General features: G+C 35.0%; 2 protein-coding genes and 1 long non-coding RNA gene across 3 annotated transcripts in view; 2 read left to right on the forward strand and 1 right to left on the reverse strand.

The window, feature by feature from the left end:
- kek5 (leucine-rich repeat, immunoglobulin-like domain-containing kekkon 5 protein) overlaps window positions 1-24347 on the forward strand; it is a 178851-nt gene extending 154504 nt beyond the window's left edge. The window contains exons 3-4 of the mRNA XM_085196167.1: window positions 18773-20222; window positions 20417-24347. Of these exons, the coding sequence (XP_085052293.1) occupies window positions 18791-20222; window positions 20417-21507 (2523 nt within the window). The 5' untranslated portion in view covers window positions 18773-18790 and the 3' untranslated portion in view covers window positions 21508-24347. The remainder of the gene's footprint in view (window positions 1-18772; window positions 20223-20416) is intronic.
- Window positions 1-27139, forward strand: part of LOC146533217 (uncharacterized) — a 316872-nt gene that overhangs the window by 271797 nt on the left and 17936 nt on the right. The window lies entirely within an intron of this gene.
- LOC146533230 (uncharacterized) lies at window positions 3243-5741 on the reverse strand. Its single transcript, XM_085196572.1, has one exon. The coding sequence runs from the start codon at window positions 5737-5739 to the stop codon at window positions 4435-4437; it is 1305 nt and encodes a 434-aa protein (XP_085052698.1). The 5' UTR covers window positions 5740-5741; the 3' UTR covers window positions 3243-4434.

The following is a 27139-nucleotide window of genomic DNA, read 5'->3' on the forward strand; positions in this document are numbered from 1 at the left end:
GGTTCCCTCTGCATTCCTATATGCGGAGTACAGGGTGAAGCAAGGTAAAAAAGATTTTCCTAAATATGATAAAAAAAACTTTATATTATTTATGTTAAGCAGATAAATAAATTTTACACAGATGTATGTAGGTATGTGGCATTAGCTACAATTTGAAATACAATTATTTTTCAAAAAATAATTTCAATTCTATAATTATTATTATTTTAATTTAACACACTTTCTACTTATACCTGTAATACATACACAATAAATGAACGTAGCTTGAACAAAATCACTCCCCGGAGTTGGAATTGAACCCACCACCATCGCGAGCACATTCAGACAGCGTCAAAATTGAAATTTTATTTATATCCTTATTAAAATATATAAAAATATAAAGAAAAATCTTAACATGTTCATATTCCGTAGTCAAAAGACTCACGCTGATGAAATTTTCTTTTACTTTGATATGTTCGACTACAAATTTCCGTCCATGTAATGGTTCTGTTCTGTTCTTTCTAATATGGCGTTCCGAGCGTGCCAGTTGAGCACAAAATCACTTCGCCAGTGTCACGTTGAATGGAGAACTCACGAAAGAGGTTGTACGGTAAAAAAAGAGAAATAATATTACACAACAGAAAAATGCATGTTTTTAAGAGTGGTCCAGTTAAAATACTGCCTTCACCTATAACAATACAAAAAATATATATATATATACAATATATAAACAAGAGGGTTAGTAATCTAAATCTAAACTAAAATCTATACTATTATTTTACAAAAATGTTAGTTTACAGTTTAATTTTGTTATTCTTAATATATTTACATAAAAATTTACATAACGGACTAAACACAAACATTAACAAACACTGAACATTAAGGGGGCGGGGAACTTTATAAGGAAGGATGTCATATAAGGGACGGGTCAATTTAGGACAAGAGAAAAGGATGTGAGAAGGAGAACCGTCGTCGAGGCCACATTCACACAGAGAGTGATCCCTGACCCTGATCTTAGCCAGATGAACAGGCGTACATGCATGCCCAAAACGCAAGCGACAAATTGTCGATATAATTCTCCGTTCAGTAAATTTTTGAGAAAAAAACCAAGGTCGCTTTGGGATAGAAGGTTGAATAGAAGCGTAGTACTTACCTTTTAGAGACTTTGATCTTTCCCAGAATTTACTCCAGGATTCGTCGAGATGAGTGGATGCAAGGGACAATAAATCTTGGGCCGAATTAGAGAAATGATCTAAAGTGCCACACTGTGTAGCTAACTTAGCGCAGGAGTCTGCCGATTCATTCCCACTAATTCCAGAATGCCCTGGAATCCAAACTAAAGTAATATCCAAACCCTTTAGATAACATGAGTACAATTTTTTACGAATCCTTAAAACAATTGAAGATCTTAATTTACTATGAAATGGGTTACCCCTTAACGCCATTAAGCAGCTTAGCGAGTCAGTAAAAATAACCGTCTGTCTAAAGTCATGGGAATGTGCAAACAGGATTGCTTCTAATAAAGCAACAGCCTCACCTGTAAACACAGAGGATTCGGGAGGACATTTAAATTGCAAAATAATTTTGAATTTTGGGATCCAGCATGCTGCACCAACACAGCCTTCTTTAGAGAGCTTTGACGCATCAGTGTAGATGAGAAGATGATTACACCAATTGAGTTGAATTATATCTTGAAACTTTGTGTTGGTGCCAGGATCTTCTTTGATCAAGCCAAGATCTGTGATGATACGAGGAGCATAAACCAAAGCCTTGTATGGTGTACAAAACAATGGGTTAGATGGAGAACAGGACAGAGGATGAGGAAGATTGGTAAATTTAAGGAAACTATTAAGTACATATGGTAGGGGTTTGTCATGAGGGATAAGGTCGGCTAACTCGGATAGCTTAGACCTTAAAGGATGGGAAGAAAGCTGTAACATTTTGCCCACAAATCGATCGGAGAGATATTGACGACGGATAGGAAGAGGAGGATCAACACACTCTACTTGGAGTGCGTTAGTGGGAGTAGACCTCATTGCACCTAGAATGATTCGAAGACATTTATATTGAATTCGATTGAGCTTTTCTGACGCTGCTTTATTAAAGGGGTCTAAAACAAATAAACCATAGTCAATATGACTACGAATTATTGCATAGTATAATAATTTAAGAGTATAAGGGTGTGCACCCCACCACACACCAGACACAGCTCTTAAAGCATTTATGCCTTTTTCACATTTTTTGCTGAGATACTCAGCATGTGCAACTCCGTTCAATCGTTTATCGAGTATTAAACCTAAAAACTTTACATTATCCGAAAAATTAATGGGAATATTATCATATAAAATGTTAAAATTTGGAATTAGTCTCTTTTTTGTAAATATCATCGCTTGACATTTAGGCACTGATAATGCCAGGCCATGATCGGAAAGCCATTGGTTAAGATAGTGCAAAGCAGTATTCAAACGAAAAGTTATGTCCTCCACAGATTTTGAGCTGTAGTAGAGAACGATATCATCAGCGTACTGAAGTATGTTGCAAAAACTATTGACAGACAGTTCGAGGTCATGTGTGTATAAATTATACAACAGAGGACTCAGAGCTGAACCTTGAGGAAGACCTTTCCAGACGAGTCTGGAAGGTACAGTAAGAAGCGGGTGCTTAACAGATACCGTTCTACCGGTCAGCAAATTGCATATGTAATGAGACATCCTCGGCGGAATACTCAGCTGTCGAAGTTTCTGCCTGAGTACCGGAAGAAGAACACCATCATATGCAGATGAAACATCCAGAAAAACACCAACTAGATACTCTCCTTTGGCATAAGCCCGTCGAATGTCTGTAGTTAAAACACTGAGACTATCTATGGTACCTAACCCCTTTCTGAAACCAAATTGAGAGGGTGCTAGTATATTCCTGCTTTCCACTAACCATTCCAAACGGTTTTTCAAAAGCCGTTCAACAATTTTTGATAAAGTAGATGATAGAGCAATGGGTCTATAGGAATTAGGATCGGAAGAACACTTTCCTGGTTTAAGCAAAGGAATAATAATTTGGGATTTCCATGAGTTGGGAATGTTGCCTGATTGAAATATAATATTTACCAGATTTAAAAAATGGCGCTTAGCTTGTTCACTTAATCTAGTAACAAAAGAATAAGAGACACCATCCTCTCCTGGACTAGTGTCCTTTAAATCCGTTAAGACGTTATTGAGCTCTTCAAAGGAGAAAGGACAATCCATTTCCTCTGAAGATTCAACCGGCGAGGATACAGAAAGGTCATAGGATGGCACAGAAGGAGGGGCCAATTTGTCAGCAAAATCATTAAGCCAACTGGAAGGATTATTGGAGTTTGGAGAGTTGACATTGTTAAGCGATCTGCGAAATCTCCTAACGTTTGTCCACACTAGAGAGGAAGAGGAGCGGGGACTTAGGGATTCACAGAAATTGACCCAGCCAAGCTTTTTCTTTTTACAAATGCATTTTCTAAACTTCGCATCACTGCGTAGGTACTCAATAAAATTCTCCATTGACATACAGGCCGCGTATGTCACCTCGGCAGACGTTCGCCGATCGACAGAATCAGAGCATTCCTGATCCCACCAGGGATTGGACTGCATCCAATTCTGAATGAAGCGCTTTTTAGGAATATGTGAGTCAGCCGCAGATAAAATGACAGAAATAAACCTATCATAGCAAAGAACGATATTCTCATAATTATCAGACTCAGGAAGATTGCCCAACATATAATCCACAGAGTCAGCATACTCAGACCAGTTAGCTTTTTTTAAATTATATTTAAGGGTCGAATAGGGATTAACAGTAGGAGAGTGTGAATTATTGAGGGATAACAGAATTGGGAAGTGATCACTACCATGGGTGGAAGGAAGTACAGACCATGATAGTTGGGAAGCCAGGGAAGGAGAGGATAAGGAGAGGTCAATAGCAGTCCTAGGATTCTGATTAGGATTAACCCTACGAGTCGGTGAGCCATCATTGAGAATGCAGAGATCCACATCGTCAATTATGTCTACCAACGAAGGAGAAAATCTATCACAGTAATAACACCCCCACATAGTGTGGTGAGTGTTAAAATCACCCAGGACCAGCACAGGGCTAGGAAGCGCAGAGATAATAGACTTCAGCTCAAGGAAAAGGGAAGAGGAAGGATGAGGGATATAAGCGGAAAGAAAGGAGATATTAAAAACCCTCACAGCAACAGCATTAATCTGCTGATTGTGAGGTGGAAGAGGAATACGGGAATAGGAAGAGGAGTGCCGGATAAGAATAGCACTACCTCCATACCCGTCACTCCTGTCCTCCCGCAAACAAGAGAAACCTGGCACCCTAAAATGGGAATCAGGCAACAACCATGTCTCCGAGAGGGCAACAATGACAGGCTGATACAGTGAAATAATATTCAGTAATTCATGCTTTTTAGGCCGAATACTGTTACTATTCCACTGGAGGAATTTCAATGGATCCATTATTAATGATTTTATTATAGATTTTAGTAAGGTTCTGGGCAACGTGGGACGGTAAAGGAAATTCATCAGAGGAAGAGATTATGCTCACAAGGGTCTCTGTTAGAACGACTAACAGGTCCTTTCTTGTCATTGCTGAATTATCAACACTCTGATTAAGAGCACAACCATTAGGGAGGGAAGAGGGACAATTACCAGTTATTGCCTGGTGAGCTGGCCTATCATATCCCTTTGCTAAAGGAGCGCGGGGACGGGGAAATTGGAACACAGTCTTACGATAAGATTTGTTAGGACCGACTGGAACACTGGAATGTGGTAACAGGGATTTATTCTTGGGAATTGGTTGGTATGAGGGGATAGGATGGGAGAACACTTCTTTTGCCATATCAGCATAAGAGCGTTGGGAAGAAGGGAAACGTGATGACGCCTCCATGTAGGATATGCACTCCTGTGACATTAAAAGTTTGATTGACTGTTGTCTTAAAAACTCGGGGCAATCTTTGTCATTGGCAAAATGCTTGCTACCACAATACATACAGTTAGACTCCTCCTTGGTTATGTCACATGTATCACCAGTATGCGACTGGGAACACCTGTAACATCTAGGCTTAGACCTACACTGTGCTTTAACATGGCCAAACCGACAACAATTTAAACATTGAATGGTAGGAAACTTGTAGGGTTCTACAGGGAGGGAAGAGTGATAGGAAAAGACCCTATCAGGCAACATCTGTCCACGGAACGTAACTACAACCGACTGTGTCGGAATCCATGTAGTTACCCCCTCACTTACATTCTTCCTATTTAATCTCCTGGCTTTCAATACCTGACCACACCCAGAGGGAAATACCAAGGACTCGACAAGTTCATCTAATGAGAAGTCAACGGGAACATCTCTTACTATACCCATTCTAGTGATGTTAAAGGTTGGAATAACAGCAACATATTTACATAGACTCAATAATGGGTTAGTCAAAAATAAATTCGCTGCAGTAGCATTTGAGAACTCAACGCTAATCTTATTGCGACCAATGTTTTTAATACCACCATCAATGATGTCGTTAATTTTATTCTTGTGTAGAAACTGGCCAAACCTGATAGCTCTAATAGATGTACCAGCTGCCGGGTCAGGAATTTCCCTCGCCACATACACAATGAAAGGGCCTTTATCGGATTCAAGGTATGACTTAGCATTTTCGGAAAGGGAGGGGTGAGTGTAAATATTTTGGATTGAAGGAGTTGCAGTGGATGGATCGATTATGGTTTTTTTAACCATATCAACATCAGGATGAGAATCTACACTTTGCCTTTTTCTACTTACCTGAGATTCTATACCACCAGGATCAGGGGGATCAGGCGGGGGGTCTGGATCCATTTTAAATCCTAACCTACAATTTCAAATATATATAATAACACCAATCTAGCAAATAACAACACAAACACTTACTAAAACCAAACACCTTGTTAATATGGAACCTCTAAAAACTTAAACTTTTCCACTTAAAACAATAAACAACACTAAATTAAATACAATCCTCACTGACACGTGTGTCAACCAAAACAAACATTAGCGAAGCTCCATGTAATGGTTCTTACATTATTTTGCTTAGACTTGCGACGATTTTGTCTTACTTTTTTTTAAAGTACCTATCGACTAATTAGTTTTTTTGTAGCGTAAATTAGGTAGGGTAATGGTATCAATAATTTATTATGTTCAAATTGCTTTAGCTTCATATTAGCCAAAAATAGAGAAAATCTCAAGTTAATGACTAAAAAATCACAATAATATTATTAATTTGTGTTGTGTGTTGTTGTGTTTCATAAAAAATGTTTACATATACAATCATCTAAAATATTATTTTACAGCTTTTATTAAATTAAATTATATGTAAAAAAAAAGGAAATATGTAACGATAAAATCAACAACATCAAAAAGCTAGAATTATTTATAGTTGGGAAGCAAGCGCATGGTTGAGTTCCACCAACCAACACGTCCATACTTTAACAGTGTACGTGTCAGTCTTAGAGTACGTGACACAGAATTAACACTAGGTTCCCTATGCCTACCCTGCTATACGAGAAGAAGTATGTCCAATTTTTTTAATGTAAGTCTACAGAGGCCTACAGAAGATTTGGATATCGCCATTCCTATGTATATGGATGCTGTGAAATTTTACGTTTATGTTTAAGATTATGAACGAAGAAATATTTTTTTGGAAACTGATCTTTTATCATCGAATATTCCTAACCGTATTAGTAATAATTGATTTCGTTACATCGACTTGTAAATTTTATTGAGCTAAGTTCTGTCACTCAACACGCAATGTGTCAAATCCGATCTTAAAAGTAAGCATGGAGTGTTTTAACTCTATGTGCCCTTTGTACTATTCTGTTTAGTTGGAAAAAGCGTGACGTTTCAGCGGGGCCTTTAGCGTGGTCGGCAGAGTAACTGCCATGACTCCATATAATCTGTACTTTATATTGTTAGAGCGTTTGGGCAAGTGAAATAGGAATAGTTTTCTAGTAACGAATTACCTAAATTGGTAAAAATGTGAAAGAATCCTCCATCCATATTTTTTTGCATATGATAGTTATTATAAAAGAATAAGATTCTTATATAAGGCTTGGAGTGTATATGTTCTATAATACATAAGTATTTTCTATACAATCTAGGCCACAACACACGCCAGGTTCAACAACTAGTATGACATAAATCGTTGGTAATGCGCTATTAGTGCATTCATGCGGATGTTTACATTGTATCTGCTCCATCGCTCCAGTGATCCTGAAGCTAACGTACATATGTCAGTAATTCCGCGTATACCGCGTATACCGCGTATACGCCCCTACATTGTTGCCTTTTACATTTTAGAGAATTGAGTATAGTTTTTAGAGTTCAGATTTGATAGTACGTTATGGAATTCGGCAAGTTTTAGGGCACTAATAGAAACTGTGGTGGTAGTATGGTATGGCATGTCTGATCATAGATTTTAATTTGATTCTTATTAGGTAAACTGAAATATATTCAATATTTTGGTTTTATTGTTCAAAGTGTACAAGTGAGTTACTTTATACAACCTATAAGCCAGTAAAATACATCTCAAACGCGACTAGTAGAAATAGTATTGCTCTTTACGCCAACAAGATTTTAGAAATAATAGGTCGTTGCTACATTATGTAATTCCTACATAAGACCCTGCCGTTCTCCGACAGACAACTTATAATAGGAACTACCGAAAGAAAAACACAAAAAAAATACTATGAAACAGTCAATTTTAAAAACTGAACCCCAAAAATGAATAAGCATATTACATGAAATGATTACACCAGGCGCGACCGCGCGTCGGATGCTGCAACCCCTCAGATGAACCGATTAAATGTTGCTGTGATTGATCGTACTAAATTATTTAACACGTCATTACATTTTTTCCGTCTATATAAATATTATATATTTTATTTTACTTCAGGACGTATGTACTTATTTTTTTTAACTAATGGAATACTTACGGAGTTCCCATGATAAGGCTACCAGTTTCCATTCTGTATTCTTCACCAAAATTAATAATAATATACCGTATCATTTAGTATGTAGTATTAAAAATGCGTTTTGTTAAAATTCGTTAAGACTGAAAAAAAAATACTGATATTCAAGCAGTAGTAGTAGTAGTAGTAAAACCATGACCATAAAGAATATGAATACGCCGTTTTAAACAAAAGATCATCTACACCATTACAGTCTTTTTACGAAAACAAAAAAGATGTAACAATTGAAAGCATTTCAACAAAAAATTAATTATACCGAAAAAAATGTACGAGAGAGCAATCAAAATGGCGAATGCAATAGGGTGCATGAAAATTGAAAATATGAAATCTTATTGAAAAATTAATACATTTATCACGTAAAGAACCGGGTCGCAGCCTCGCGACGTAATCGATCGTTACTTTTTAATTGGGTTTTTAAATATTTTTTTGTTATATTACGTTTTTTCACGTTTATCTCGAGTCGAGGCACTCGATTCTACATTGTGTTGAGTAGCGAAACTCAAGACCGTAATGTGTCTTACCAGTGCGGAGCGTTCATTTTCTCATAAATATCCCTCTGTTTAATGAAACATCTGCGGAAAGAAACAATCTATTGTATTTTTTTATTGGTTAGAGTTCGATTCCCATTTGGGGAATTAATAATTTTCATAACCTCGTTATGATCATAGAGGAAGTACGGTGTTAAAGTCCGCTACACTGTATATAATGTATCTAAAATTGGGCGGATGGAGGTAAATAGAGTTTTACTACGTCCCTCCTGTTCACCCCTATGTGCGAGGTATAAGTTACTTAATTTTAATTGTATTTACTGCATGCGTCGATATAGTTACTGTAGTTTAAGGCAATACTCTGAATTTCCAATTTTCCAATGTTCACAATCCAATTTGTATATATTCATTGTTATCTTTAAAGCAAACTCCTCGTTAGGCTTATTGAATACGTACACGGTTTTTTGAGAATAAGTAAAGGCAATGAAATGTAACATTACACCATTTATTTTCATAACTTGAACTTCGAAACACGCGACTAATCAGTTTGCCTTTACATTCCGTTTCCGTTCCGAACATTGCATGGTTAATGGGGGGCTCAACACCTATTTCCAATATTAAATAAGTAAATGTATGTTCTAATAACATTTAGCAAGAATCTCGCTAAAAAAGCTTTCGGACCGTCCCCATCGAAATAATTTGAAAAGTTTTCATAAGAACTAATAACTATAATGAGGAAATTAGTTTGAAAGGCTGTTAGCGAAACAAGGATAAAGATGAAACAAACTTAGCGTTGTTCCAAATTGTTTAATATCGTGAGAAACTCCAAATATTTTTAGTGCTTTTTATTATGAAGTTGTTTTTTGGATTTTTGTAATATTTTTTCTTGTTGGTGTATTATGTATGTACTTAAATATAGCCTACAGCATTTCACGATTACTGGACTATCGAACACAAAAAGATTTTTTCAATTTGATCCAAATAGTATTTAGATTAGCGCGTTCTAAAAGAGAAATTATTTATATCTATAACGAACATCACGTTTACTATAATGAACATTTAGTTCACGCTGTCCCGCCGTACTTTTGTAGCGTAATGTATGCTGTATATCCTACTAATAATAAAAACGTGGAGTTTGAGAGGATGGATGTTTGTTCCACTTTTACAGAAAAATTGAAAAGACTGAATTAAATGAAATTTTACAGTAACATACATCAGAATAGCATAGCATAATTTACTAAAACAACAACACTTTGAAGCGGGCGAAGCAGCGTTTAGTTCGCTAGTTGTATAATAAACACAGGATACACTATTTAATTCACCACATCTATTGGCCTGCATAATTGCACACTAACAACGCTTCAATGAGACTAATTAGTGCTCATCCTAAACAAAAACAACAAGTCACTTTGAAACAAAATGATTAGATATATTTTATTTATGAAGCACAGTTTAGTTTAACTTTTTTAGTTAAATTTAACTGGACGGCGTTAATGAGGTTAAAACACTGCATTATAGAGTAGACTTGGAGTTTGGGATTTGACTTGGTTGTATGAAAATTGCAAAATTGTTGCTTTTTCAGATATAATGTGCTGTCGAGCTTAGTTTAATTTTTAACCGACTTTATATATAAAGAGGTTCTTAATTTGGATGTTTGTGTCTTCGCTACGTTTGTTACGCAATTACTCCGCGTACTATGGATTCCAGGCGTGAGGGAATCGACCTCAAAGCCGTTGCATCGACAACAACTGTCGGACTGTAAACCAAGACCACAAAAACAAAAAAAACTATTATTTTTAAAAGATTACTCTGGACGGTACCGACCTCAAATATACTCCAATTACTAAAATATTTCATTATTTACAACGTACAACGTTAACAGATCTAATAACTCGCGCTATTTGATTTTGTACAACCAACGCGATAATGTGAGAATGGAGTTCTATTTAGATACATATGTTAAATGATCTTGGGAAACTAGAACAATACATATAAATGTGGAAATCAAGTGCTACAAGTTTACTGAATGTAAAGGCAACTGTTGTGAGTTCAAATTTACTCGGCGGAATTAAATATTCTCATTTCCTTGCTCTGGAACATGGCTCGGCGTGGCTCTATTATTGGTGGCAATGTCTACCGGCGCGGCGGTCCATGGGTAACAGTGTGTCTTAGCATTAGGTTCTCTCTGCTATACCTATACCTATAAAACATATAAACTGGTGGTATGTATCAGTCTGTAGCAATTGTCTTAAAGAGTTCCAAGTGACTGTTGATTCATTTAACCTCCTTAATAAGAACTTAACTTAGGTACTAGATTAATGTGGATAAGAATACTTGTTTATTAAGTTTATGCATAAAATATTTTTTTTGTTTAATATGAATAACAGAATTTTAATTTTCGAAAGTAACTTCTTATTTTTTACTCTTTATTACGCATAACACTACTAAGTATATGCAGGAAAGGCAAGTTGGCCAGAGGAAACAATAAGACACTCCGTTCCCTAATTTCCACACAACTTTTCAAGACATATACCAACATATAGCAGATATCAACGTCGTTATGAAAATGAAAATATTTCATTCCCCGTGTGAGTATTTAATTTACAACTGTCACATTTCTAATCGAAAGATATACACAAGTACCTCTATATTCACGCGGCGTTGACTTCCGCCACTATACGTAATGTCTCTAAAATTAGGTACAGAACACAAGGAACAGAATATCTATTTTGACATTTGGAGCAATTATATCCATGTAAAACTTTCGTTTTGAAAATCAACTGAGAGGTTAATTCAATGCGACCTTTTAAAAAGAGTAAAAGAAAACACGAGAGAGGCAATTACTTTAGTATAATGTAACGAACGATGACATTATGGAGATATTTATTTATTAAGTAGATAATGTAAAATATACATTATAGAAAAACAATATATAATATTTTAAAATTAAATAATATTTTATTTTATTGTTATTTTAGTCCCTAAATCTAAACTATAATTCTGCTATATGGTATGTATTATTATTTTTTAATAATGTTAGACCTTAAACATAAAATTTTAGGTTTAAATATAAATTAAAGGTTTAAATTAAAAATAATAATAAAAATTAAATCAACAACTACATATCTTGTTAGATACAAGATATATTAATGTAGAGCTGAGGAGTTTGTTTGGTGGAACGCGCTAACCACAACAACTCTAATTAAAAAAATATAGTCATGTTGCATTGTCCATTTATCGAGGCTTTAATATACCACAACTCTTAGTGACTTTTATAAATAAAATAAATGTTTATACAACTAATATCAAATAGCTACACGATATACATGGACACGATAAAAGGAAAGCTTCATTTATTTTTCGTTATGAAGCATAATATTTTCTATCTTTAATAGAAAAAGGCGTATCTATACAATGTTTGTTCGTAACCCTCACATGCGGGATCAATCATAGCGTAAGATTCAGAAGTCCTTTGAGTGAGACGCCTTGTTATAAATGCATTTTTTTCGGCAGAAGGGACCTACTTAATTCTCTCCATTTCCATGAAGACACTTCTGTTCACGCATACTTTCCGCTTAATTCTGGATGCGTGTATTGCGTGCATTGCGAGATAAGTGGTGGTAAAGTATAGTTACTCGCTTATGGCCCCTCTCCGCTACGACCCCAAAGATAGAGATCCCGAAGGAATTTCGATAAATCTTCCTTTAGAGTTTTCCTGCACTCCCTAACTTACCAACATTTCGACTTCCTAGAGAATTCATTCATTTCGAGAATAACGGGTTTCCATTTTCCTCCTGCCTAAACAGCTATGTGTATGAAACAGCGTAAAGAAAAAAAGAATATTTTGTCTAAGGTCCACATAAACAAAGCTACGGGCGCCGACTAGTATAATATACATACATATATGTATAAGTTAATACCACAGGACAACGCATATGCGGAACATTTATTTATCGAAGTGATATTAAATCATGCCAAACTACTTCTTGGGGTTTTTTACAGTCCTAACCTTACAGTTGACTATTTCTCGTCATTTGAAATCCTGGTCGATCAATTTATGCCCTCTTATGAGCATACTTTGATAATGGGAGACTTTAACACTTGTCTTTTTAAAAACGATATTCGAGCGTCTCGTTTACAAAGTTTAGTAAATTCAACTAATTTAAACATTTTACCTCTAGCACCAACTCATCACTTTCCACATTCTAATCCTTCTCTTCTTGATTTAATTTTAGTATCTTCCATTGACCATGTCGCGAGGCATGGCCAATGTCCTGCGCTAGCATTCTCCTATCATGATCTTCTTTACGTATCTTACAAAGTTAGACCTCCTAAAGCAAAATCAAGAATTCTTCTGCAGCGCAATTTTGGAGGTATGGATTCGGAGCGGTTAACTGAAGATGCCAGTAAAATTGACTGGACTGTCATTGATAATGCTCGAACAGTAGATGAACAAATTACTATTTTTAATTCTTTTTTAATAACTCTTTATGATACTCATGCACCAGTCCGACCGGTTAGAATTAAACATCTTCCTGCACCATGGCTTACTGCGGACATAAAGAAACTGCAGGAAAAAAAACATACCGCTAAGAGTAAATATATTTCTGACGGAAGTGAGGCAAATAGAAATAAATATGTGAGAGCTCGTAATCGCTGCAACAGGGTTTGTAGAGATAGTCAACGACGCCATATCTATAAATCAGTAATCGAAGAAGATGATCCAGCTAAAGTCTGGAAATTTCTTAAATCCCTTGGAGTCGGTAAAACAAAACATACAGTTAATCCAACAAATTTAGATTTAAATTCTCTTAATCAACATTTCACTTCTTCTAGTACAATCGATAGTACGAATAAATTGAAAACATTAATTGATCTTTCCTCTTTACCCGCTCCACAGACTCCTCCTTTTAAATTTAGTCAATTCACTGTATGTGATGTTAAGAGAAATATTATCGCTATTAAGTCGGGTGCAGTCGGCGCTGACTGCATTAGTCGTAAAATGATCATTCCTATAATAGATCTATTAGCTCCTGTAATTACATCCATTTTAAATCGTTCCATTCTCCACGGTGATTTCCCTTCCATTTGGAAAGATGCCCAAATTCTCCCATTACCAAAAAAATCTAATCCGTCTTCCTTTTCCGATTATCGTCCGATTTCTATCCTTCCATTGTTATCTAAAGTGCTAGAACGCCTTGTACATAAACAACTAAGCACATTCCTTTCAAAACACAATTTCCTAAACTCCTTACAGTCCGGCTTTCGCCATGGTCATAGTACGACTACTGCTCTAGTCAAGATCACCGATGACATCAGACATGGCATGGATGATCGGAAGATAACGGTGCTGACATTATTAGATTTTAGTAATGCCTTCGGCACTGTTGATTTTGACATTTTACTTGCATCACTGACTTCTCTTAACATATCTCCTGAGGTAATTGATTGGTTTCGTTCTTACTTGTGCGGACGCCGACAGCGCATTCGAATAGATGATTCATATTCTGAATGGTCTTTCACTAGTGCTGGCGTCCCACAAGGTGGCGTGTTGTCCCCTCTCCTTTTTTCAATTTTTATTAATACCATCTGTCTTAAAATTTCTTCTCTCTATCACCTGTATGCAGACGACTTACAAATCTACTCACAAGGTACTCTCACTGACCTACCCAATACCATCCAGAACATTAATAACGATCTTGAGCAAATTTCAGTTTGGAGCAAACATTTTGGACTTACTATAAATCCTTTAAAGAGTCAAGCAATTGTTATCGGTAGTCCTAGAATACTGTCGAAAATTGACTTAGCACATATGCCCACTATAATGATCGATGGAACTTCCATTCCATTTAGGGAATCTGTTAGGAATTTGGGTGTAGTTATTGATAAGCATTTGTCTTGGGAACCCCAAATAGGAGAGATAAGTAAAAAGATTTATGCTGCTTCTGCATCTCTGCGTAGGCTGCGCAATTTCCTACCAATACCTACCAAAATTGCGCTGGCAAACTCACTCCTATTACCAATTCTCGATTATGCTGATATTTGTTATCTCGACATTAAAGAGGAGCAACTGAATAAACTTGAGCGACTTCAAAACCTTTGCATTAGGTTCATATTTGGTATACGTAAATATGATCATATTTCTGAATTTCGTGATAAGCTCAAGTGGCTCCCTATCCGCTTTCGCAGGAATACTCATATACTTCATCTTCTCTATTCCGTGCTGTTTAATCCTTCTACTCCTCCTTATCTGAAGAAACAATTCAGGTTTCTACATGATGTTCACTCACTTTCCCTACGTTCCCAGAAAAATCTATTACTTGAAATTCCTCCTCACTCTTCTTCTTTTCTGACTAACTCCTTCACTATTAAAGCTGCCCGACTATGGAATTCCTTACCAATTGAGGTCAGGCATGCCAAAACCTTACAAAAATTTAAAACTTCACTTAAAAACCACTATATGAATATTTAATTTAGCCTTTGTTTTATACTTTTACTTTTCAAAATACTTTTTAGAAATGTATAAATATTATATCTATGATTTATATGTATATATATATATATGTTATTTATTGTTTATTATTATATTTATTTATATAAATATTTATTTGTAGTATATATATACATATATATGTATATGTATTTTATTTTTATTTCTACTATTAAACAATGTCCTGCAATTTAATGCACCACCCACCATCTTTTTTATACAACTCCAACGACCAAAGGTTGCCTGGAAGAGATCGCTTTAAGCGATAAGGCCGCCTTATTGTACATGTGTTTCAATGTATTTTGTATATAATTTTTGTAAAATTTTTATGTGCAATAAAGTATATTGTATTGTAATAAATACCATTGCCTGTCCCAATAACGCGACTCGGAATTACGACATTACGTTACGTACCCGTACGTAGAAAGAGAGCGTTACGCGCACTACGTATATTAGATCTGTACATGTCATAAGCGGTAGCGATTTACATACTTGATTATTTTAGTATATTTTGCATAAAACTTAATATAGATTTTGTAATGAAACAGTCGTTGCATGCGTCTAACTAAAAATTTATAAAATTTGGGGTGTTATTTTTTTTTAGCTTTGGTAACAACACAAATCGTTCCGTTGAGTTTCGTCTCTCATTAAGCTATGTATAAATTCGGGGGGGCTAAGGGGGCTAAGGGGGCGGGGAACGTAGTCTTATATACAGGTTCCCTGTGTCTACATTGCTATGTACGGGATACAGTGTGAAGAAAAAAAAAGGATAATATTCATTTTACCTTTCAACTCGCACTAAACTCAACACGACGACATGTAAAGAGCACACAGCGGAACGCACTTAGGTCGAATTGCTCTGTTCACGCGTCGCCGTCGTCGCATTTAACATTATTATCGTAAACTACCCCTAACGAGCTTTTTACTCAGACTGTCAAATCAAACGCCTATTTTGTGAGCCTCGTTTGTATTCTTACTAGGTAATATGTAGTGAAAGATTTATATGTTACTAGGTAATATGTAGTGAAAGATTTATATGTTTTTTTAAGTATATTTTTTTAAGTTCACGCTTTAACTCGCATATAGTAGGGTACGTAGAGGGAACCTAGTGTCAAGATTTTCCTTCACTTTCTGCCAAAATTCGAGGCGCTACGGGTTAGCGGAACTCAACGACGCATTCAGTAGCTTATCGAAGAGTACGAAATTGTTTCTTGTTTAAGGTAATCAAATATTTATCTTTAAACACTGCAAATAAATTTAACTTTTATATCTAGAACCTATATAAACTACCTAAGTTATTTTTCTCGAAATGTTGATTTAATATTGACCTGATTAAATATTCACCTTTGCTACGTGCGGGATACAGCGTTAAGCTTAAAATAATGCAAAATACATATAATATTAAGAAACTGCCTTTTCAATGATACGTTAATAAAATAAATATTTTTCTTTTTAAAATTCATTTTGCATACAACTACCAAATTATCGTTGTCATGTATGTAAGTGTAAAAATTATACAAAGCGTCAGAATATATTCGTATTTCCCTTGAAATTTGACGAATTTAATTAAAAACGGACGTGTAATGAGTGTCGCGCAATGTGCTGCGGGATGAAAGGGTGTGTGTGAATTATATCGACACTTGGGGAGTTCTGCATTAACACTATTGATAACTCAGCTCTACAAATAAAACAACTGAGCTTGAGTGTGAGGCCGTCTTGCCGCAGCAGCGCAACGTCTGGCTGTAAACGATGAGGTTCCGATTCCAACTTGGATTAAAAATAATCGATCGATTAAAAATACGGTGTTGAATTCCGCCACTAAAGTAATGTCTCGAAAATTGGGAAATTTATAGGGGAAAGGAGTACATTAGATTAGATTATTTCTGCCTACACTGCTATATGCGTAACATATTTATTAATATGCAATTTGTAATAACAAGACATAACATACAAAAAAATTATCTATTCTTATAATACAAAGCTGAAGAGAATGAATGAAAATGCAACTGATTCGAATATAAGTAATTTCTAAGGAAGATTAAAGTCCTCCTGGATAAAATTCGACTTTACCCAAGCAGACTATAGTCTTTCTTAGTCTTTATTAGATAATATTACATCATTAATGATTTTCCACTCTTCCTGTGGTCGGAGTTAGGGTCACTGAGAATTTGTCATACGCAACTCAAATGAAAATTATTTTCTCATTTGACCACGGAAGCAACGCCACAGTTTCACCGGACCGTAAAAGGCATTCATAAATTCCAATTTTTGCATATTAACTGAAATAAAACATTAATCAAATCGAGATGAAAAACAGATATTTTCAACCAAAAAATAAAGACGCGTCCACACTGATTGAAACATCGCCGCGTGTAAACAGTGACTGTGATTTATAATAAACATGTTCCCGAAGTAAGAAAAAACCTTTCGACACTCCTCCCATCGCCTGATAGTTTATGATGGTGTGTTTATCTGAATGTAACTTTACATCTGGTTATAGTCTTGTGGTAAAATAGACTATTTAAATTTTAAATAGAAAATTACATAAAAATTAGAGGCCGTCGTGTTCAAATGTAAACGCGATGATTGTGGGTTCAATTTCTACTCCGAAGAATGAATTATTTTCATTTCATGGCTTTGGTAACAAGACAAAAAGCTGCGTTGAATTGAGAGTTGAGACAGTCTCACTCAACACGCAATGTCTCGAAAAATGGGAAGAAAATGGGCAAAGATTTTAAAAGATTTCAGCCCCTTCTGTGTACTAAGCCAAAAATTACGTCATATACATATGTATGTACGTACGTCGTTTATTAATAGGACATAAAAAACACAGACTACATAAATAAAATCAAACTAACCTTGGACTAAAATCTTTAATTAATATATGTTTTTATATTAGAATACATTTTTTAAAGTTATACCACTTTATCTATGTTCCTTAAGCTTATTTTCAAAGTAAACGACCCGCCAGGCTATTACACAATGTAAACATCTATTTTAAGTATTATTGCAATTAACGCTTTCGGAACACGAATACAGTATGTAAAGCTGTAACGTTTTTAAATGCATCTAAGTAAAGACGTGGTATACGACAACCCCTTTATGGGTATAAAATTCCTTGTCTCAATTTGAAAGCTCAACTTAAAGTTTCAATCAAATATATTAGCGTGATTTGAGAGAATTTTAGATCCTTTTCAAACGAACTTCTTTAAATTTTTATTCGTTTGAAATATAATTGGAAGCCAGTCGTGATAAAGAGCACAAGCGCGCGTTTGTAAACGCGACAGGTTGTGGGTTCGATTCCCCCTGCATACCTTGTGCTGTGCAGCATATAGCGTGATCCTAAAAAAAGGTACACAGTTAAAGCAACACTAAATGGTTATGTAAATTATTTAGATTAAATGTTATTATTATAATAGCTTGAAATAGCATTGTAATTGTTATAGCTCCAATAAATTGATAGCTATCGACAAACAATTTTTGCTATATTATATAATTAATATCATATAGCAAAAATAATTTTATATAGCATGGGCTCATGCATACTTCACATGATATTGAAATGTAAATGTAACATTATTAATAACGTTAATTCAGTAGTTTCCATTTTTACAATCTTTTTTTAAGGATACTTGATTTTAATTGTCTTTTTTATAGAAAGTAATAAAAAACAAAGATACAAAGCTTAGCACTATTTAGTTTTTTAATGCAACCATAGTCTATATTTTTTCCATACGAAATTTACTTTTTTGATAACAAAAATTAACATTCGTTTTATGTTGTTGCAGGATTCCAAAAGATATATAATGGAAATTCGAATGCTGCACTCCTTGCTGGCCATGAGCCTGTGGCTGTCACTCGCCACAGCTGACTTCACAGCAAACTGCCCACAAGAATGCAAATGCGTCTGGGCCAGCGGGAACAAACAAGCCGACTGTTCACACTCAAACTTCCACGACATACCTAAGACTCTTAGCACTGAAATACAAATACTCGACCTAACAAACAACGAACTCTACGAAATCACGAGGCACGCCTTCGAAGACGTCAGGTTGATTAACTTAAAGAAGCTAATATTGAGGGAATGTAAACTTATAACCATCCACAAGAACGGATTGAGCGGCCTCGCGATTATGATCGAACTTGATTTATCGAAAAACGACCTCAAAACGTTACACGCGGACACGTTTAGGGAAACGGCGAAAATAAGATGGATTTTACTTAACGACAACCATATCGAGAAATTAGAGGATGGATTGTTTAATAATCTACCGTTTTTGCAAAAAGTGGATTTGAGTAACAATCGCATAGTTCAATTAGGTGTGAAGACGTTTATGAATGTGCCGAAACTTAATATTTTACGTCTCGATGGTAATAAATTGGAACACCTAAAAGTGGATGCATTGAGTGCTTTGACTTCTTTATCTAATTTAGACGTTCACGACAATCCATGGAGGTGTGATTGCTATCTGCAACCTTTTAGAAATTGGGTAATCAGTAAAAATCTATACACATCGCCAATAGCGTGTGCGGAACCAGCCAAAGTTCACAATAAATTATGGAAAGAGTTAGATTCTAATGACTTTGCTTGCAGGCCAAGCATTGTATACCCTTCAACCAAGACTACATTGAGGTCGTCAGATTCAAACATCACTCTTTCTTGTCAAGTTAACGGAAACCCTGTACCAGAAGTAAATTGGGTTTTAAACGCCCAAATAATTGATGGCACCTACAGATACCAGGGCGAAATAAAGTATTATGTAACACAGAGCAGTATTGAAAATAGTAAATGGGTGAACTTGACAATTATTGATGCTGTGAGCGATGATAATGGAGAATATTTATGTGTTGCCAAAAATGCAGGTGGAGTGGAAGAAAGGAGTTTAACTTTAGCAATAACTCACACACCTCCTGGCATAGTTGTACCACCTGGAATGGATAATAATATGCTACCAGTTTTAATCGGAGTTTCATGTGCTGCTGCGATTCTTCTAATAATATTAGTCATCCTTTGTTATTGTTGCTGTAGAAGGCGTAGTTCAGAAAAGAAAAAAGAGAACTCTAACGGAGAGGCTCTAATAGAAGGGTCGGTGATACCAGAGATGGAGAAAAGTCTTATAACAGCAGTGAATCCAGTAACCAAACCACCCAGGAGATACGATGCACCTCTGTCTATCAGTAGTGCAACGGAGATGTCAGAATTAAACAAAACTTTGCTTGACAACGATTCTGTTTTTGGTAAGTTGTATTTAGTAAAAAAATATATTTTAATGAATCTAAATATCTTAATATGATATTACAAAGTAATTTGCATATGTTTCATAAACTTATGAAATCGAAATTGAATTATGCACACTTGTATGAACTGAGGGAATTTTTTCCTTTATTAATATTGTATTGACTCTTGTAGTAATGTGTGTTTTTTATTGCAGCTCACAACGACGATGAAAAGAGATCACTGGAGTTTGACCAACATGGCAAACGATCACAAGACGCACTCAATGTTGAATACGGGCGCACTGATGGGCGAGCATATCCACCAGATCTTTTATCATTCCCACCAAGAGCTCCACAAATATCTCCTGCAGCGAGTAATGCATCAACTGTCCCTGATACAAGCAGACTACAAATAAACCCTGTAAGCCCAATTCACTCACCGATCTACGGTATGACCACCAATCAGAATCTCTTCCGTACTCTACCATATTCTCGGTCACAGTCTCCTTTCACTGCACCAATTACCCCACCAGTAGTGACTCCACGACAAGGTTACGTCACAATTCCCAGAAGACCGAGAATACCATCTTGGTCAAGCACAGCATCCACTGCAATACTTCCTAGTGCTGAAGCACAAGAGCCTTTGTATGACAATTTGGGTTTACGCACAACAGCTGATGGTAGTTCAGTTTTATCACTCAATAAAGCTGGATTGGAGCAACAACAGTTCTCCCCAATGAGAAATAGACCGCTACCAGCTACTCCAACTGTATACCAAAATCCTCATCCAGTCTTCTACGCGCCAATTGAAGAACAAGAACCAGCACCATCTCCTGTTCCACAGCCATTCACACCTACCAGAAACAGCATTAGCTCCCAGTTATCTAATCAGATGTCGACACCCGGACCACAAGAGCCACTAAGTCCAAGGATGAGTTGGACAGCCAAAAACACATCGACTCCACAACCGGAACCCAGAAAACAAATGGTAAATGTGATGGACAATAGAAACGCTGATGCTCAGTTACAAATTTCCGACAACAGCACTTTAAGTCGGAAGGGAAAACCAGAAACTGGCTCACTTCGAAGAAATCCTAGAGCAGATAGCAATGAAGTCACTTCTCCTTCTAAAGATGATCCAAGAAAGAATGAAAGTAATATATCGTTAAATCAATCAGGGACAATGGGGAGAAGTGGCAAAATACCTCCACGACCGCCCCCTAAGCCCAAGAAAAAGCCAAGCACAGAAGTGAGTCCTAACGAACCACTGTTCGAAGACGAAGGCGAGGACGGCACGGAAGTGTAATAGCTGCGCGAACAGACAATCAAAGTGCCAACGAGCTTTTAGTGATACAGTGAAGTGAAAAGAACGATGCGTGCAGTGGGATTATTTTGCGGTGCTCGTGTAAATAACTTGTGCTAGATTTTTTACTATTGCGTAAAAATGGACCATTCGTTAAGTAGAAGGCAAGCCATTATAATTATAATAAACGTATACCAACCAATACGTGAATATGTTAAGTATTTATTGTTTTCTTTGAATAGGACAGTGATTTAGTTGTCTATTTACTTGCCAACTGCGGCGTCTTCATCGATTTCAAGACTGATTATTCTAAATTTGTTCGACATTCCTTTATAAATTCCACGTTTCTAACTTTGCTGGATTCCAATAATAATACGGTTTTATCAATTAACATTTCTATAATGAGACTGAATGGTTTAGACGCTTTTCAATTATTGATTGAGTCAATAGTTTCTATAAAGCGATTGAACCCCGCTCTTTCATTCCAATGTTCACAAGCTGCAATTAAATTATAGCGTTTTGGAATTAAACCTTCATATTTAAGAAATTTTAACTCTCAATGAAATGTAAAATCATAATTGCATACTTACGTGTACTAAAATATATAACTTCTTTTCTAAGTTAGTATCATTTTAGTTGTTATTTTGCTTTAACATTTGTTTTGTGTCTTTTGTTTTATAAATGACGAATAGATTTTTGACGTATGGACTTGTATTAAAAATTATTCCAAAAACTAACAAAAAAATAAAAGCCTTTGTGGCGTTGTGAGTTCGATTCCAAGTCGAGGGATAAATTATTTTCTTTCACTCGCTTTGATAACAAAACATGTGCGTGGCGTTGAGTTCTGCTACGCAGCGCGAAATGTCTCGAAAATTTATCACTATAGCGTGTAGCTATTATTCAATAAAATAAAAAAAAACTGCAATCAAACATTTTGAAATAATACAAATATCTTTAGAATACAATTATCAGTTTAGAATTACAAACTCAAATCATTTTTAATTTTAACATTTAGAAGACTAATGTCAATTATTGTAAAACGATTTAGATGTCCATATGTCTGTTGAGACTAATTTAAACTTTTCTGACCAGCGATCACGGGTTCATCCCGATTGATGTAAATTCACATTGTGTTTGGATTCGTCAAGGATTTAGACGAAAAACGATGAATTCTGTATTTTCTCTGTTTAAGGGATTAAGCTATATCCCAAAAGTGTAAATATAATTTTTTAAACATCATTTTGTATGAAATTGTATGGATATTTACGCATATGGATATAGTTCCTAGTGATTTATTGTACAACTGTCGATTTGCACCACATCTCAAAAACTGTTAAAGTAATATACATACATATACAGATATAAATTTATAGAAGGTGAATGCTCTATGAAAATTACAAATTACTACATATTTTAACATATTGTAATAGCGTATTCCATAATGCCATTTATTTTGTAATATTTTTTTGTTTTTGTATAGTAATTTAAGTTTTTAATTTTCTGCCACATATTGGATGGGGAAAGCAGTGTCTTAATTCCCTCTGCCTACCCTGCTGTGCGCGGGATGCAGCGTGAAGCTAAATAAATTAATTTAGAAGTACAAAGAATATGAATGAAATATTTATCTTTTACTAGTAAAATTGATTTATGGCTGTACAGACAATTATTATTTTTTAAATACGAGTCTTGTCTTTTGTGAACTCAATTACTACTTGCGAAAATGAATTATTTTCATTTCATAGCTTAGGTAAAGAGAAATCGTGGCGTTGAGTTCCGCCACTCAATACATAATGTCTCGAAAAATTTTACGGTACTGTAGGAACGGCACGGAGTGTCTTAACACTAGGTTCCCTCTGCCTTCCATGCTATGCGGGAAAAAGAATTATGCTAACGACGAAAATTAAAATTTTAAGTAAAATATGTCATTAACATTTTTGAAGCTACAAAACAAAGACATTTTTTACTATTTTAATAATTTATTTGATAGTTGAATTAAATGTTAATTACATTGTTTGATCTTCTTAATACAATAGGTTTTATAGAAACCAATAAGCGGCAAACTATTTTGTTCGGTGCATATCGACCTTTATTATAAAATTTGAGGTGCTTATTTAACCATGTTTTACTTTATTTATATAGAAATTGTATTGTACTTTAATTATATGAATTGTATTGTCTCTTTTAGTTTAAGTTGAGTTTTGTTCAACGTTATACGTTATTTTAATGTATTTTTAACTAAATGTTTAGACAATATTTTCTGTATGAATATTTATAGTAAAAATAATTTGGTTATAGCGGCTATATGACAACCATTGGAACGTTTTGACTGTAAAGAGGGTTCAATTCCCACTCGAGGGTGTGTTGATGTTTCTATAATAAGCAAAAATGGAAGAAAAAGTGTCTTATGGCAATTGAAAACTCCTTTAAGTAATAGAAAGTTATATTTCAACTAAAATTTGTAATTAAATCTTCATACATAGTCTAATGACACTAATGCAACAAACACCTGTCGCCTACAACATTATTGTACATCGTAAAGTTCTTTATTATGTAGGTTGTTTTATTTTAAAAAAAAATGATTTTATACAAATTTTGACTTTATAAGTTTGATTTTTAATTTTTACAATTAGAAATCATGATTTAACTTTGTATTCTATTCATGAGATAATTGAAGGACTTTTGTAGAAAATGTGATTTTTTTAGATGTATCATTATTTTTTGTTGATGGCAGTACACAAGTACAGTTTTTACAATATTTACTGTAGACATTCGTTCGTATTTAGTTAAGTGCTATGTAAATATCAACATTATTATTAAAAGTGATTAAAAGCTATATTTCAGTATATATGTTGTTTTTTTTATTTGCATTTAACTTAATAAGTAACACTGAAATGTCATTCAATTAGTGCAATATTCCATTGAGTTCGATGATCGTAGATTCAAATCTAAAGAGGAAATTTATCTAGTACAGTTGTTAAAATATTTGGAAATATATAAAATTTTTAAAATAACGGGACTCGAACCTGTTCCTCTTAGAAACTGCACTCGTAACTCTTGCTGAATAAACCATATATTCTTATGAAATTTTCAAAATTTTTTATAACATATAAAATGATTGTCTTTCTTTTGTGTGTATGTTTTTTTTAAATATTATACATTAATTTACCCAATACTGTTTTAAAATAGGCGGGCGTAAAGTTGTAAACAGTGATTAACCCTTATATTTTCAGTGTCTACTAAATAGATTTTTTTGCTTATAAAAAATGTGAATCACAGCGGCGCTCTGTCTAACTGAAAACGGTATGGTTTTCAGGTTCGATTCCTACTCGGGGAGAAGAATCTTTTTCATTTACTTACTCTGGTAAGGAGAGAAATTGCTACATTGAGTTTCACCCCTCTACACGGAATGTTTCGAAGATGGGCAGTGCTTGGGAAATTAAGTGACGTAGCACTAGGATTCCTCTGCCTGCCCCCTATGTGCGGGATACAGTGTAAAGCTAAAAAAAAAAAAGAATTGTAGTAGTCAAAATGAATCATTTTTATTGAAAGACTATTTATATCGTTTATTCCAAACAAGACAACAACATATAAATTTAATCGCTAACAATAAACTGTATGTAGATACTGACTGATTACAGAAAAAGATTTAAATACCTTTTAAATATATAATTTAGTATTATGGTTTGTACATATATATTTATTGGGAAGCCGTTGTGGACATATTTGTTAGTAAACGCGATGGTTGTGGGTTCGTTTCACACTTGGGGAAATTAATTATTTTCATTTCGTCCCTCTCACTCGCAAATCAACGTAACATAACGTTCAGTTGGGCGGAAGGTATGTCTTGTTACTAGTTTCCCTATGCCTAAGAAAAAACTACTAGCTATAGAGGAGAACGAGGGAGAGTGCGGGATGTCAAGCAGGAGAATTTGACCGGAACGGTAGTATAAAATTTCCTATTCTTTCTCATTTATGAATATTTTAACAGATTGAAATAGGACCGAGAACGAACTGTTACCGGTACTATAGCGTAGATATAATATAATGGAACCAATGTCTTAGCTCATCTCTTTACATAACTAAATTGAAAATTATAGTATTTCTAAATTTTAATTAAATTTTCGTTTTCCTTTGACGAGAAAGTATTCAAAGGAAAACGAAAATCAAAACTGGATGAGTCCAATCGGTATACACACCGGGCCGCACCACACGGCTTTTTTTAAAGTCAGCTACAAAGAAGTTGTATAGATCAATGTATGTGCACATTTCAATATGGTCTTATCATTATAGGTTCGATTCTCATTTGGGGAAATGATTATTAATTTATTTAAGTTTCTTCGCTCGGGTGGATAAAGAGCGACATTGAGTTCGACTCATCACGCCCTGTCTTACGGAACAACACACATGTTCAAACCCTACTACTATAGATTCTCAATTATTGATGACGCCTAATTTTAACAATATCACATACATCAATCAGCAAACAAATAATTCCCTTTTTTTGTGGCCGTTTAAAAAGTTAATGTAAAATTACAGACAAGATTTACATGAATATCTTTAAAAAAGCTCTTAAATCAAATTTGACATATATTTAAAAACACCCTACGAAGATAAACCAACGCGTAAAACAAAACGGTGACCCAAATACAAGTCATAAACGCACTAGCGAGCGTCGTGATTTTTACTGCCCAATACATCGCTCGTAAAGTCGGCACTGCCACAGGGCAGGGGTTTGATTGGCTCATATATACTATGTCAGGCCATCGTGGCGCAGTGGGAACGACTCACTGCTGTTGTTGATTCGATTCCCATTACAGGGAGTCAGACAAAGTGCGACGTTGAGTGACGAGGTATATCATACAACATCATAGGGACGATATAATGTCTTCAATACTCCTCCTTTAATTCCATTTTTATCCGATTACCTCTATGTCCGTTCCTCTGTTCCCTTGTAACTGTTTGTAACCAGTGAACCGAGGATGAAAGTCGACATAGTTTAATTGGTGTACAATTTCTTGAGGAAGGTCACTTTAAAAAATAAAAAAAAAACGTGAACGTTAAATGCAATTCTTTTCTTCGAAGTCGTCACTTCGACGATTCGACGCGCTTCGTCTGACACCTTTTTAAATCAACTTTTATGTGTCTGAACTTTAATGGTTTAGTTTGTATTAAATCATTATTTTTTCTTTTTTATAATATAAAATATGAAATATTTCATTTCCTCGAATAGAAATCGAACCCACAACCAGTAGTGTTTACAGTCACACTTTGTGTCCCTGCGCCACGACTGGCCTCACTTTTATTTTTATGTTTCCTAAATAAGTAATTTATACACTTTTATATAACATTAATTTGTATCTATATCACTTATATTAATGCTTCATACCAACCCTTCTATAATAACTATTATTTTGTGGGTGAATTGTTACTCGTTCCGTCAAGAGTCACATAGCGTGCTGCGCTACTACCGTAATGTTGGTTAACTGTAGTCACTGCATTACTAACTTGACAAGAGTGGTGGTAGTGGGTTCTTTTCTTGTAGTTATTTTTTCGTATAGTGAATATGAATAACGAACGTCTTTTTTTCGTTTAAATTGGCTAAATATAGGCATAGAGATAACGGCTAAGGTAATTA

The sequence above is a fragment of the Heliconius melpomene genome, chromosome 13, assembly GCF_056956725.1.
Source record: "Heliconius melpomene rosina isolate 202511_hmr_F chromosome 13, ASM5695672v1, whole genome shotgun sequence".
In the NCBI taxonomy this organism is placed as follows: Eukaryota; Metazoa; Arthropoda; class Insecta; order Lepidoptera; family Nymphalidae; genus Heliconius; species Heliconius melpomene.

What these genes read in the sequence shown, in the direction of transcription:
- LOC146533230 (XM_085196572.1), bottom strand. Translation starts at nt 5,739, where the DNA reads ATGGTTAAAAAAACCATAATCGATCCATCCACTGCAACTCCTTCAATC.